This window comes from Leucoraja erinacea, chromosome 16, assembly GCF_028641065.1.
Source record: "Leucoraja erinacea ecotype New England chromosome 16, Leri_hhj_1, whole genome shotgun sequence".
Lineage (NCBI taxonomy): Eukaryota > Metazoa > Chordata > Chondrichthyes > Rajiformes > Rajidae > Leucoraja > Leucoraja erinaceus.
The window spans coordinates 36587264-36603475 of record NC_073392.1 but is presented as its reverse complement, the minus strand read 5'-3'; the positions used below and the strand labels follow the sequence as shown (position 1 = coordinate 36603475).

The 16212-nt window shown below is 42.4% G+C and overlaps 1 protein-coding gene across 3 annotated transcripts in view; it reads right to left on the bottom strand.

Moving 5' to 3' along the window:
• wnt7aa (wingless-type MMTV integration site family, member 7Aa) overlaps window positions 1-8434 on the bottom strand; it is a 38305-nt gene extending 29871 nt beyond the window's left edge. The window contains exons 1-3 of one of the 3 annotated variants that reach the window (XM_055648187.1): window positions 7943-8434; window positions 6270-6496; window positions 3385-3656 (exon numbers count right to left, since the gene is read on the bottom strand). In XM_055648187.1, coding sequence (XP_055504162.1) covers window positions 3385-3656; window positions 6270-6496; window positions 7943-8013 — 570 coding nt within the window. In that variant the 5' untranslated portion in view covers window positions 8014-8434. The remainder of the gene's footprint in view (window positions 1-3384; window positions 3657-6269; window positions 6497-7942) is intronic. The other 2 variants (XM_055648188.1, XM_055648186.1) reach the window with 2 other exon arrangements.
• Between the last annotated feature and the right edge of the window lie 7778 nt (window positions 8435-16212).

The following is a 16212-nucleotide window of genomic DNA, read 5'->3' as shown; positions in this document are numbered from 1 at the left end:
GTGGCGGGGGATTCAGTTCCCGCTTTTTCGGCGACCCGCTACAACTGTGACAGTCACCGGCAGTCGCCAAAAAAATCGCCCACGTGGGACAGGCCCTTTAGTTGGGATCGAACCCGGGTCTCCAAGTGCTGTAAGGCAGCAACTCTACGCCACCGTGCCGCCCATAGTTATACAATGATAAACAAGATTATCGTGGATGCAACATTGGGTTATTCCTCACAATAACATTAAACTTCGGAACAAATGAGGGAGGTGATTTATTTAATTGATTTAACTTTCCTTTGGTATGCTATTCTGTCAAAATCACAATATATTTAAAGAAAGTTTTGAGTGCTTTCAAGTATTTATTCTTCCATTATCCATTCCTCTTGATGGCTGCTTTCAGTTTGACATAATGCTGTGAACTAATCACTGTGGTGGCACTAAGCACATTTTAGAAAGCACAATGTCCTGTGCGTTCTTTCAAGGCCAGACCTGATATCGTCTTTCTCATCTTTTCTCCCTCTGTAACAGGGCCGCAGGTCGCCCTTCACCATTGCTTTCCCAAGTATTAGTGATAGCCAGTGATACTGGCCATGCCAGCGTCCTCCAAATCAATCTTTGCTGACAGAAGTCAGCGACATGGCCCTCCTCTCTGTCTTCCCTTCAGGCCATGAATGATTCCCTTGCATCCAAATGATTCAATCTGAATGCAGGATTCAAAGTGCAGCTTGACCAGAGCCCTCAACCTCACAATTAATCTCTGCATGGTTGCAACCAGGGCGCAACATTCCAATTGCCTTGTTTGTTACTGCAATGACTAGGTGCTAAATTTATCGCCAGTCCAGGAAATGTACCCCCTTTTAGCTAGTTCAACGCCATTGATTTGAATATGAATACACTTTAATTATTCGTAGGCCATGGAAGGCTTTGACACTTGTATCTGTTTGATTTCTTTTGCCATTGTTTGACTGAATCTTTAATTTCTTCAGTTTCTTCTGCTCCATCAGTCTCACCAAGTAACCCTGAACTTTCCATTTTAGATTCATCTGTGAAATAGACCAATTGGTGTTGTGTTTTTAGGTAAATTTACAAAGTAGGGGCTAACTTCATGATCCATGTCTACAGCCAAAATCATTTCACTAACTAGACTTGATGTTTCAGTCCTTTCCAGAACAAGGTTTTGCCTCAAGTTTAGCAGTTATCATACAAAGCTGTGTCTAAGGCTTTCTGGGTTAATTTTGGTTTGGCAGTATACACTTGAAATCTCACTTCCTCAAAAACAAGAATGTTTGGCATGTAAAAATTGTGCAGTTGTGTTATGTCACTGTGGAACATGATATTGTAATATTGCCATGAAGTAGATGTGGAAGCAAATTACACGATCAGAGAAAAGTGATACCATAGCACCCACCCCATGGCATTGGTAACTTATTTTTAATTATTTTAAGAGAAAAATATTGAAATGATATGTATGCTATAATTAACTACAGGACATTATTGTTTGGCTTAGAATACAGAATGATGGATAAATATTTTTTCCTCTGACACCACATGAGATAAATTTTGTTACTAATTGACAGTAATTAATTTTAAGTTTGCTCTTAAACATAACATTTGGAATTTTTTTTTACTGACGTACATTCAACATGTTCGCATTCCAATTCATCATTATTCCACGTGCATTAAATATCATTGTGGTAAAATAAAAGGCATTGTTAATTCCTCTCACTCCCACTATCTCAAAAGATTGTTATTTTCTTTGTGTATTCTTGATAATATATAAGGTACACAAAAATGCTGGAGAAACTCAGCGGGTGCAGCTGCATCTATGGAGCGAAGGAAATAGGCAACATTTCGGGCCGAAACCCTTCTTCAGACTTGATAATATATACATCTGCCATGGATTTTATCTCTGATGGATATTTGTTACATAACAACTGAGGAATTAGAAGATACAGTTGCCCCACGTTGGGCATTAGTTTAGGGCAGCACAGTAGCACAGCGGTAGAGTTGCTGCCTTATAGCGCCAGAGACCCAGGTTCGATCCTGACCACGGGTGCTATGTGTACGGAGTTATTATGTTCTCCCTGTGATGCATGGGTTTCCTCCAGGCGCTCTGGTTTCCTCCCACATTCCAAAGACGTGCATGTTTGTAGATTAATTGGCTTCTGTGAATTATCCCTAGCGTGTCGGACAGAACTAGTGTATGCGTGATCGCTGGTGGGCATGGTCTAGGAGGCCACAAGAGCCTGTTTCCACACTGCACCTCAAACTAAATTAATCTGGTTGGTCTCAAATATGCTTTGATTCAAAATGTTCTTTATACTCTATGAATCAGTCAACATTTCATTTAAAGGGGTGGGCATTTATAATGACTTGAATATGAAAGATCACAGACCTAGATCAAAATAATATTTGTGCCATTAGCTTGAGAATCTCTGTGTATTTGTACATTTCCCAGACTGATGGAGCACTATGAATAAAAGGTTGTAAAATCAACTGATGCCAGTGAAAATCAATCAAAGTAACCACATTACATAATATCACTGTACATTCTCAGCCTGGTTGCTATAACCTAATACCATCTTGAGAAAAGATGCTAACTTGGAAACAATGTCTGAAGCAACAACAGACATTCCGTATCTAATCAGCCCACCCAAATATAATTATGGAGAGAAAATTGCAGGGTTTCAAAGATCAGAAACGATCTTTGTTCACCTTTTAAAATACAAAGATTTACGAAAATGCTATTAACTCATCATCCTTAAGTACCTTTTTGGTAAATTGAAATGAAACCATTAAAATACCTCAAATTGTGATGATATACTACCTTCAGCTTAAAACTATGTTTTACTCCGTGCCGTCTATGTTACATCAAAAAATAAAATCATGTGAATACTTGAAAATATCCTGGGCAACTTCAGCGTTATAGGTAATGCATTCTCAACACTTTTAACATTTCTTCTGCCCTGTATGTTTGTACTTAGTTAAGCAATGCAACTCCTTGAAACCTAGGGAACAGATGTGCTTCAGAATTCCTGACCAAAGTGGGAGAGTCTAGGACTAGAGGTCTTTTAGGAAGGAGATGAGGCGCAAGGTCTTTAGTCAGTGGGTGGTGAATATGTGGAATTCTTGTTTACAGAAGGCTGTGGACGCCATCAGTGGATATATTTAAGGCAGAGATAGAGAGATTCTAGATTAGTACGGGAGTCAGAGGTTATGGGGTGAAGGCAGGAGAATGGGGCTAGGAGGGAGAGATACATCAGCCATGATTGAATGGCGGCGTAGACTTGATGGGCCGAAGGGCCTAATTCTACTCCTATCATTTACGATCTTGTGATCTTATGATATGTTATGATTCATTTAAGATATTCATTGAAGATGAGCAGGTATAATTCTTACCTTTCGACCTGCTTCGTTGTTGTGCAGGTTCATCAGCGTCCTGGCATTTTGTTTGATTTCTCTTGCGTCTATAAAGACCTTGGAGAATCCTATTCCATATCTGATGTCTGCAGAACAGCCTCCCCATTTCCAGCCTTCTTCCTGGTTGTAGTGGCCCTGCTTTTCTTGATCGCAGCCACAGTCACTCAGGTTTCCCTGGGTGCATGCAGCAGTGATAGCATGCGCAACTCCGGCGGCAATAATAGCATAAGTGAAGGCTGCTTCTCTGCTTCCTGCAATCAAGACATTGGAGCACAATTATTAAAAGTGCCGAGAGACTCGGATTAATAACAGCATTTTTATGTTTTACATTCTGATCACACATTAATGCTTTGTGCCAAGTTTTACCCTATAAAATAATGCTTGGCAGAGCCATAACCATTAAAACTCAATAAATACATCAAATTAAAATCATAGTTTGCTTGATGTCTGACAAATTCAAACTGATGTGATGAATTATGTGATAATGTGCGATACGCATAACGTGCATGTATCAAATAAAGGAATTAAACTATGTTAATAATGTCTGCAGCAAATGAATTCAAGCAGCTGACTTTAACTTTATGTTTTAACAAGTGGATTCAGGATTAACTTTTGCCTATGTTTTATGGTTATTGCATGTTCTAACACATCATCACCTACAGGGTTCACAGTTTAAATTGATAGCCTAACCCTGACAGATATTTCTATGTCAAAGATGGTTACCACCATTTATTGAGATTTCCTTTTGTAAACATACCTCCCGATTGTCTAAAGGTTATTGTAGAATGTAGAGCTTTGTACATTAAATGTGTTATACATTTTCCAACGCAGTAGTGATGGCTAGGTTTGGCCATGATCAAAAGCATTAGATTGTTGTCATCCAACATCCCATTAACTAAATATTGCTTCTTTGCCACACTGTAAAATAACTTTGTTTGTGTATTAAAAGTATTTTAACTGTTTATGTGATTGATTGATTGAAAGATAGAGCATAGAAACAACTCCTTCAGACCACCGAGTCCATGCTCACCATCGTTCGCTCATTCACACTGTTTCTATGTTCTCCCCTTTATCACGACTCTAGACAGATGAGGAGCAATTTTTTTTATAGAGACCAATTAACCTACAGACCTGCCATCTTTGGGATGTGGAAGGAAGCCAGAGCGCCCGGAGGAAACCCACAATGGACAATGTGAAAACTCCATACACACACAGCACCCGAGTTCAGGATTGAACCCAGGTCTCTGGCACTGTGAGGCAGCAGTTCGACCAGCAGCACCATTTGACCACCTTTATTTAACATATATTTATACGCACATGTATTTAACAAGTGAATGAAATAAAAATAAGTGTGAATTTGAGGAGTGTCAGAGATGACATGAAGGAAGGAGAGGGAGGAAGAAATCTCAGTTTCCCTTCTGTAAGAACCATTGCATTATGTACTGCATTACCCCCTTGATTGGAATTATTGAGAAAATGTTTCTGTCATATTATTGGTTATGCCACACCCTTTTCTACATTCTGAATGAATTCCATCTTTAGTAGGAACTAATTGTGTGAGAAATGGTACAGTTTGCTTCTGTGCCAATGAGATTAAAAACATTTGCCCAAAAGATTGTGGGGGATAAAATAGATATATAGAAATGGGACATGTGATTTACAATTGCACCCTTTCTTTGGCAGACTGAAACAATGGTTGCATGATTCATAGTGCACGATAGTTTGCTCAGTTAACTAGGGCAAGGACAGCAGCAAACATAACACCTTAATTTATTTGAAGTCAGAATAAGTTCAATGCATCGTCTTTAAGCCAAAAATCACCAGGTGCTTCGAAGAACAACTTTTCTGTTACTGTTGAGGACTCTGAAGTCTGACAATGATTTTTAATAAACTAAACTAACTGAAATGACTGATAACGTGTGTGTGCTGTAACCAAGGAACGAGCCAGTTCCCCTGAATCGCAGCCAAGAGTGGGAGAGTCTGATGCATGAATGAACCTGGTTAAAGTGACTGGAGAAAAGAAACGTTGTTTGTGGACAACCAAAGCAACTTAACTACAAAAGCAAAGATTTGTGGAAATAACCATTGTGTAGGAGAAGGAAGGTAGAAAAAAAGTGCTGGAGAAACTCCGCGGGTGCAGCAGCATCTAAGGAGCGAAGGGAATAGGCAACGTTTCGGGCCGAAACCCTTCTTCAGACTGAACTTCAGAAAGAACTGCAGATGCTGGTTTAAATCGAAGACAGACACAAAAAGCTGGAGTAACTCTGCGGGACAGGCAGCATCTCTAGAGAGAATGAATGGGTGACGTTTCGGGCACATTTGGAAATAAACATTTGATTGTTTTGGTTTAGAGAAATCTCAGAATATGGGAATCGCGGATTCCCAGGCTGTACAAATTCACACGTGATTTCCTATCAGAAACACGGCCAAGGCAAGGCAAGTTTTTGCCAGTTTCTTTGATTGTTTTAGTAAGAATCTGTGAGATGTGTGGGTCCCCGCTTGTTTCTGAAGAAGGGGCTCGACAGAGATGCTGCCTGTCCCGCTGAGTTACTCCAGCATTTTGTGTCTATCTTCGGTTTAAAACCAGCATCTGCAGTTCCTTCCTACACTTGTTTCAAATAATAACGGGAATTTGGTTTTGCTTGAAAATTCTAAACGTGTTCAACTTTCTCTGCTTCTACGTGGTTTTAGATTGGGGATCTTTCACCTGACCGATGTCAGGGATTAAAATTGGTCAAATATTGGAACGTGTGATGTCTTTTATCAAGGAGTATATTTCGCACAATGTTATCTTTAACACGGCGATGATCCATCAGATGATGACAGATTGAAAGCGAGAGCAGATTGCACATGGTTTAACGTACCCACTCTGAGCTCCTTGCCAAACACAGTTCTCTCGCCGAGCGCAGAGCAGTTCCACCGACCGTATCGGAACTGGAATTGGCATTCGTTAATTCCCATCTGAGCCCCTTCTCCGATGACGATAATGGCATCGGGGCGACTCTGACAGATTGCCCGCTGACGGGGCGCCAGTCCCGGGATCTTGCTGCAGATAATGTTCGCTCCAAGTGCCACCACTGAAGAGAATCCGCTGTGGCAAATATAGGGGCACATTGAATGAGAAAGCAACAGGGCAAATATTTATTCACCTCAAACACCCACTCCACACCACAAATACTGCGAGATCCTTAAAGCTCCCTCGAACTTTTCCAGGTAAGTTTGCACATGTCATTTTCAAAGAATTCTCCCTTTTCATGGACTCAGTTCGATCTGGATGATCACTTAAATAACTTTACCCAATGGTCAAAAGCCAACATCATTTTGAACGGCGTAAGTCGAGAAGTCGAGACTATTGACTTTCAAAACTTCCCTTCTCAACTTGACCATCCTTTACGCCCAGAGTTGATTTTTTTTGTTAGGGTTTAGCCGCCCATGTTCTGAGAATTGGAACTTGAAGGACCATGACCTGAACTAGAGTAGTTTAGATCGTCCAATCGTTTAAGGAATGGTACCAATGGTAGTAGTGTGAACTCAGAAGGCGAACCAACTCAAGTACAGAGATTATGGAATGTATTCACGAAAAATGTAAATATCCTTGAACAGCACATTACATTATAGTGGAAGTTGTGGAGCTGCATGTTGACCAAGGAGTGAAACATGCAACGTGGTGGAAGTTAGTTAATTGTACATGAAGAATAACACGATACAAATACAACGCTAAAATACAACACAAATCTTGCTGGTGGGTTGATGGGAATGATATTGCACTTCACTGGGGGCAGTTGTGACACTATTTTTCATTCTTCGCTCCCCCAATGCCCCAGCGAACTCCACGAACAAAGGCGGTAAATTCTGGGTGGCAAAGGTTCGCATCTGAGATTACTGAACGAACTGTGGCAGAGGCGGCTGTGTCCTGTGTAAACCCCCCACACCATTATGTTATCGGTGAAGCCGCGTCTCCATTATCACGTTATGTACATCTGAAGCAACAGCAGAGGAGAAAGCCAGAACAGTGGCTAAATCGGTAGCATTTCCATATCGGCTTACAACCATAAACTCATTGTATGTTCTTCATAAAAGATGAAGTGGCCCGGGGACCCCCAACAACCGCTCCCGCTTTATTGCGTTTTGAAACTGATCCATTCTAAAATGTTTTAGAAATCACAACATCTTAAAAAGTTTGTCTGGTAGGATTCCGTGCTCACAGTATCCTGCAATATTCTCTCGCCTACCACAGCGACACAGGTGTCCAGTCACTTTCCTATATTTAAGCGCTTAATATATAGTTAGATTTGCTCAAAAATTGTCCCGTTCATTTACGGCAACCCCCCCCCCCCCCCAACCACCACCACTCCCCACTCCCTACAGCCGGTGGGTTTTCGGTCAGCGAAGCGCTCCTCGTCTATTCAAGAGTTAAGCTAATCACACAGCAGACATAGTTATTATACACACAAAAACACAACCACACCGCCAAAGCTTGCAGTGTAAAACGCTGGCACGGCCGGGCAAAGGCAGGCTTCCCCTGAAAGTCACTTACCCTATTTTAAGGTAAACGATTCCCACGCACAGGAAGATATGAAAGAGCCAGCGCCTGGTTTTTCGGTTCATGCTGAGAAGTATTTTTGTGCGGAGCGCTGCGATTCTTTTACTCGCGCTGATTGGAGTCCCGGTCAAAGACAGTCCAAGGTATTCGCAGACAAGGCAACCCTTGTGAACACAGTCGGTGTACTCAGGGGTAAATACCGTCGTAAATTATAAATCCCAGTGGAGACTTGATATCCCGCACTCGTTCCTACTGTCACAGATTATCCATCATCTGTATGCATGTCACACGTTTCCACATTGAAGCGGAAGGCTGGGTTACACCGGACTGGATCGGAGCAGTCGCTCGCCACAATGAGACCCAGATCTTCCCCCCAGCTTCTATATATCTAACTAATCTATTTGGGCGTGTTCGCTGGGAAAGCGCAGCAGACCCACAAAATACCTTTCCAATGCACACACACACACACTCACCTTTTACCTCGCGGGGGGGGGGGGGGGGGGGGGGGGGCGAGGGGTTTGCCAACAGAGGTCGTGCAGAAATCTCTAGCAAGTTTCCATTTTTAAAAGAGGAACTCGGTGCAACCAAGACACCAGTGCATGTTCCCCGGTGTGTTCCGCGCCCACAAGTTACATTTGATTAGCAACTTCAGTGCGAACTTTTTTTCTTTTAATTTCTTCTCGGTACGATCTGATCTAAGTAGTAATAAAAGACTTCCAGCTCGGATTTTACCGGTCTAAATCTTAACCTTGTTCAACGGCTGCAATATATTGTCAGCTTTATCGATCTGTTAAGAGGGGGATTTTTCCCGAGATAAACTTTCACTGAGTGCTTATCGCAAGGATTTTACAATTGCTTGCCGCAAAGAACGGATAGAGCTACCTATGGGGATTTTATGGAGCAGAGGTTTCCTCATGCTGTGTGTGTGTGGTTAAAAAATACAGGGACATGGTGACTGATCCGCCGGCGTGCCGGCCGGCCTCTTCTCAATGCCACTTCGCTCGTTCCGACTTGTTAGATTTTTATAGACTTCTAAATCCCCTCCCCCCCCACCCCCACCCTCGCTGCATTCGGAGTATGGATTAATAAATTACCCCTCTATATTTCTGTCACCAGCCGATCCTACTCTTTCAAATATTGTTCGACTGAATGGGCTGATCGCTCATTCAACACTGCGGGTAGACTGTACGCGGAGCTGTCATTACTGGACACTCTGGAAGATGGTAGTCACTGCAAAGGTTTCAATTGCTCCACCTCTGCCTGAATAGGCTCGGATTGCTGGGCCGCGATTCAACTCAGTTCAAACACTCAAAGAATTCGGTTGTTTTGAGCCAATTATCCCATTCAAGTTCATCAGACAATAAAACCCATATACTTAGTCTGTTTCGCTGTCGAGACATTTGGCAATGGAACGGGCCCAATTTAAAGGGCGGTCCTTACAGAAATTACAAATGCTTATTTTGTTTAGATGGCCTCAATTCAATAAAGTGGAAATAAAAGGTGGCTAAATAAAATGTGGAGTATACAGAGCGCAGTGTTTAACCCTGCATTGTCAATCGCCTTCTTTAGGCAATGTTATTCAGACTATCCTATACATTGACACAATTTGTAAAAATCAATGTGTTTCTCACAATGGATGTGGAGTGAACAAACCCGGTGATATCCGAGCATTTTCGAGTGATCAACACGTGGTTTGGAGTGAGTTTAGTGGATATTTATACTCCTGTGAATGTTGTTAATTCCAATTTACTGTGAAAGCAACATTGGAGTTAAAAATATCACCTCTATGTGCTGAATAACAACTTTATTTGAAACGGATCTTCCTTAAACATAACAATCCTAATTTACATTAAAGCGTATTATATTACACGTACTGAATACATCATATATTAAACATATTTACCAGTTAGGAAGACATGAATTCTAACAATTTATAATTTATCACGAACGAGTAGTCTAGTTTTGCTTCTCCAATGAGGATTATTCGCTTTCGTACTGCCCAGTCCAAACCTATTTATATTTGATAAGAATATGAATATTATAAGAATATAAGGGTGGTGGGTGTATGGGAAGAGCTGCCAGAGGAGGCAGTTGAGGCAAGGACTATCGCACCGTTTAGGAAACAATTGGACAGGTGCGTGGATAGGACAGGTTTAGAGGGATATGGGCCGAACGCGGGCAGGTGGGCCGACTATGGCTGGGACGTGTTGGCCGGTGTGGGCAAGTTGGGCCGAAGGGCCTGTTTTCACGCTGTATCACCAGAGGCTAAGAGATTCACCCATTTCAATGTGGTGAATACCGCCAGTGACGGAGTATGTTGATGGCCCCAGTTTGTTTCTTTATCGCCGGTTGCCCAGTGCGGGCTGCCCTTTGTTGAACAATGTTGCTGGAACGTGGTTTTACGCACAGAGTTCATCCCCACCCTCCCCTCTCCTCTCTGAGACTTCACTGAGACTTGTGACTTGGCCATTCTGCCGCATCGTTCACGGTTTTGTGAATTGATTTAACTCCTTATGCACAGCCCAGGAAACATTGCGTTTGAAACTTGTATAGAAATAAACGTGTATTTATTACACCCTGTAATGCTACATCCCGATTCTAGCATCTAACACACCTCAACAAAACAGTGCGACTGGTTGATGGAGAATACAATTAAGTCAAATAAACCACGCGGTTACTGGATGTAGAGTGTAATCCGACGAAGGTTATTGAACTGCGGGTCGGAGAGGTAGCTGCACTTTTAAGCTTGTATAAGATACATCAAAGACTGTATAGTTAGTTACACTGCAGAGCTGTTCTACGTCAGGTATCTCAAACGCAACGGATCTAAACTCTAGTGTAGGAAGGAAATACAGTTGCTGGTTTACACCGAAGATAGACACAAAATGCTGGAATAACTCAGCGGGCAGGCAGCATCTGTACCGAAGAAGGGTCTCGACCAGAAACGTCACCCATTCCTTCTCCCCAGATATGCTGCCTGTCCCGCTGAGTTACTCCAGCACTTTGTGTCCATCTTCTGCATTTAAACCCTTGTTTTACTGGTCGCCCACTTGTCTGTGGCAGCTGGCAGGCCAACAACTCTTGGTCCTAGCCATTTCGGCGTTCCGGTGTCGTTACAAATAGCCACTTGCAAAAGCAAAACCAACAAATCATGAATGGCATAATGGTTTGAAATAACACAGATTTAGTAGTCCAATGACCCCCAGGTGGGTGCACTGGTGTAGTGGGGATAGGGGGTTGAGGAGATAACTCTGGACACAAAATGCTGCAGTAACTCAGCGGAACAGGCAGCATATCTGGAGAGAAGGAAATGGGTGGCGTTGTGGGTCGAGACCCTTCCTCAGACTGATCAGGATAACTCTGGACTACAGCCTGAGAATCTTTCTCTCAAAACTTGTAAGTGTTAACTCTTTAAGTATCTGTGGTTTAGAGGTTTTTTTTTAAAATTCCAGTGATATCTATTCGGTGCCATCCCAAACAAAGCATCTGGACAGGAGGACCACAGGACAACGGTTCAAGGTGAAGGGGGAAAGATTTAATAGGAATCTGAGGGGTAACGTTTTCACACAAAGGGTGGTGGGTGTATGGAACAAGCTGCCAGAGAAGGTAGTTGAGGCAGGAACTATCCCAACATTTAAGAAACAGTTGGACGGGTACATGGATAGGACGGGTTTGGAAGGGATATGGACCAAGCGCAGGCAGGTGGGACTAGTGTAGCATGTTGGCCGGTGTGGGCAGGTTGGGCCGAAGGGCCTGTTTCCACGCTGTATCACTCGATGACTCTATGACTCTAAACAAAGCATTTGGACATCTCAATACCTGTTGAAGTTGGCCGCCTGCTACAATTAAATGTAACCTTGTGCCCAGTTCAAATGGCACGAGTCGAGCCTCAGGCCACCTGGTTTTAAAGATATGCTGCCACATTTACAGAGCAACCCCCCCCCCCCCCCCCCCCCCCCCCCCAGATCAGTCTTCATTTATTATACTAGTCAAGTCAAGTCAAGTTTATTTGTCATATACACATACGAGATGTGCAGTGAAATGAAAGTGGCAATGCTCGCGGACTTTTGTGCAAAAGACAAACAACCAAACAACCAACAAACTATAAACACAATCATAACACAAATATTATTTTACATAATAAATAATGGAAGGAAAAACGTTCAGTAGAGTTAGTCCCTGGTGAGATAGGCGTTTACAGTCCGAATGGCCTCTGGGAAGAAACTCCTTCTCAACCTCTTCGGTTCTCACCGTATGGCAACGGAGGCGTTTGCCTGACCGTAGCAGCTGGAACAGTCCGTTGCAGGGGTGGAAGGGGTCTCTCATGATATTGTTGGCTCTTGAGTTGCACCTCCTGATGTATAGTTCCTGCAGGGGGGCAAGTGAAGTTCCCATAGTGCGTTCGCGTTCGGCCGAACGCACTACTCTCTGCAGAGCCTTCTTGTCCTTGGCAGAGAAATTCCCAAACCAGATGGTAATGTTCCCGGACCAGATGCTTTCCACCGCCGCTGCGTAGAAGCACTGGAGGATCCTCGGAGACACTCTTTAAGTGAATTTCCTTAATTGCCTGAGGTGGCAATGGCGCTGCCTTTATTGTACTAGTTGGTACAATTCCGAATTGGTCCTTCGGAGTAAGTGTGGTCAGATGACGAAGTTTCAGGTTAGTGAGTGTAGATCTTTATTCTTGGATTGTGGGGATAATCAGATAGGAATGTGAAGGCACCTTAGTGTAGTATTGAATTAGCACAGTGGGAGCAGCGTAGCGTTAAGTTAACGTGAAAGTGAACACTGCAATGAAGGCAAGTTAAGTTAACAGCAACCACAGTCACAGTCAGTATAAGATTAGTGTAAAGTTCCCGTCTAAGGACTTTTTAGAAGATCCACAAAAATAGGAGGAAGTGCTTTGTGAAATGGATTTAAATGTTTATTAAACGTCACGTGGCAAGTGTTTCAGAATATTATTTATGTATTCCGTCAGACAGAGTAAAATATCAAAACCTATCGCGAAAGCAGATAATAATTGATAAACATATGGATCAGTTTTATTTTACTTCACATCTGAATATACTACTCGATGGCACACGGAAATACTAGGAGTTTGTTTACTAGATCCACAGGAGGGAAACCAACATTTAAACGAGCAATGGGCGGAGACTTAAAAGATTGGCACTTGATAGAAGGTAGATAAAAAAAGGCCGGAGAAACTCAGCGGGCGAGACAGCATCGATGGAGCGAAGGAATAGATCTGGGTCAGGTTTCCGTCGCTCCATAGATGCTGCCTCACCCGCTGAGTTTCTCCAGCATTTTTGTCTACCTTCGATTTTCCAGCATCTGCAGTTCCTTTTTAACTAAACTGGCACTTAATAGAATGTAGGTGGGGATAAATTGTTCTTAAACCAGCTACATTTCTCACCGATCTCTGCCACTGTACAGTAACGTGGTTAAACACAGGCAGAAATCCCTGGCCACTCGCCATCCCAACCCCCGGGTATTTTCATTCACGACTAGCTTATGGAACTCTTTTTTTAAGCTCAAAAATATCATTAATCATTTGGAAAAAACTAAGTAAATCTCATCCAATGTATGCATCGGGTTCCCTAATTTCTTGAAATTTGAACTGAGAGAGTTGTGCACGGTTTTACTGTTGATAGCACAATACGCGACTGTAAAACTGAATAAACGACTGTATCTATTGCATTTAGATCTACACGGACACTGTGAATTCTATATCATTTAAACGAATATTACTATGAGTTGAGTATTTGGATAGTTTCAAATCCCTCGACTAAACCTCATTTGTTTGTTTTTTTCACGAGTATTAAAACTAGACGTGACAACTAGTCTTAATGTATAAAATAGTCTTCAAAATAAATTGGATAGGTATATGGATGGGAAAAGAATGGAGGGTTATGGTCTGAGTGTAGGTAGATGGGACTAGGGGAAAATAAGTGTTCGACACGGACTTGTAGGGCCGAGATGGCCTGTTTCCGTGTTGTAATTGTTATATGTTATATGTTATATCTTAGTATTGAGCAGGTGGACACAACATGCTGGAGTCACGCAGCTGGATAGGCAGCATCTCTGGAGAGAAGGAATGGTCTTCGAGCATATATGTATATTCGTGTATAGTCTTTTCTTTGATTGGATAGCACACAAACAAGGGCTTTTCATTGCACCTCAGTACACTTGTCAATAATAAGCTAAACTAAATTATACTAAGATACAATCTCAACAAATAAACAATAATAAACAGCAGACCGCTGCACCATCGAGAGCATCCTTACCAACTGCATCACAGTATGGTATGGCAACTGCTCTGTCTCCGACCGGAAGGCATTGCAGAGGGTGGTGAAAATTGCCCAACGCATCACCGGTTCCACGCTCCCCTCCATTGAGTCTGTCCAAAGCAAGCGCTGTCTGCGGAGGGCGCTCAGCATCGCCAAGGACTGCTCTCACCCCAACCATGGACTGTTTACCCTCCTACCATCCGGGCGGCGCTACAGGTCTCTCCGAACCAGCAGGTCGAGGAACAGCTTCTTTTCGGCGGCTGTCACTCTACTCAACAACGTACCTCGGTGACTGCCAATCACCCCCCCCCCCCCGGACACTTATTATTTTTTTTATTCAAATCGTTTGCTATGTCGCTCTTCAAGGGAGATGCTAAATGCATTTCGTTGTCTCTGTACTGTACACTGACAATGACAATTAAAATTGAATCTGAATCTGAATCTGATCTGAATCTGAATCTGATAATATATATATACACACACACACACGTACACATACACACACACACATGCACACACACACACACACACACACACACACACACACACACACACACATATATATACATATATATATATCTAATCTTCTCCGTGGATTGTCACCTTGTCGTGGTGGAGAAGCTTGTGAGATCCTGAGAGTGATGCCGTCTGGAGCTATGCTCCTGGTAGGGTCACCCATGGCGGTAAGGTCGAGGGGGAGGACTCTGACAATGAGCAATCCAACCAAGACCTCAACGGTGGAAAAGGCGGAAGGTGGCTGACCTCAGTGGAGCGTCACAACGTCTGGGAAGGCGGATGAAGGCTGCAGCAGAAAAGGGTCTCCTGTCGTCTTGGACTCCATGCCACTGGATCCTGACCAGTCTCCCCACGTTAAACAAAGTCACACACAGGCGTCCTCCATATAGGGAATAGCACCCTGGAACCACCCAAGGTCAGCCACCAAGAAGGGGGCCTAAGATATGTATATAATTTAATATATAATGCTCAAATCTAATAACTGAAAAAAATATTACTCTCTACATGGGCCTTCTCAAGGAGTTTAAAGGAAACATCTTAATGGTTTCATAAAAAATAGAACATGTAAAAAAAGTTGCCTACAAAAAAAAGAACATGTAAAAAAAATTGAACCTGTTGGCGTTCATTTTCACACAACCGTTTACGTCTCCATATCATTATCTATATCTCTCGTTTCCCTTATCCTTAACCAGTCGGAAGGAGGCTCTCGACCCGAAACGTCACCCATTCCATCTCTCCAGAGATGCTGCCTGTCCCGCGGAGTTACTCCACCTTTTTGTGTCTACATTTTAGATATCCTTTAGATCAACGTTTTAGATGTCCTCCCTTCCTGTTCCTTTACAGAACCAAATGGAAAGCTATAGGTAGGTGCCTGACCTAGTTACAGCCCCACTTTGTCTTCAACCTTAGCATTGTTTTCATCTCGAAATTAATTCTAATTAAATATAAAATACAACTATGAACAAGCAATTGGTCAGAAATTGTGCACCAAAATAGAAAATGATTTCTAATAGACAAATACAAATTATGTTTTTTTATAATTTTAAATAAGTAATTGCACTGTATCTTCCAAAGAATATATATCATTGTTTATTTGTTGAGATGGTATCTTAATATAATTTAGTTTAGTTTAGTTTATTATTGTCACATGCACTGAGGTACAATGAAAAGCTTTTGTTTGTGTGCTATCCAATCAAAGAAGAGACTATGCATGAATATAATTTTCCATTTGATGCATTCTTTGCTGCATATATACCACACAAGGGGGGGGGGGGGGGGGGGGGGGGGGGGGGGGGGGGGTAATCATAAGGAGAGGGAGAGTAAATTATTGGATGTATTGATACATTTAAAAAAAAAAGTTAAACCCATATTTACAGCATAAATTAAGATATTCTATTCCTGAATGTGATTTTCCATAAACAGACACAGACGGTTGGAGTAACACAACGGTCAGACATCATC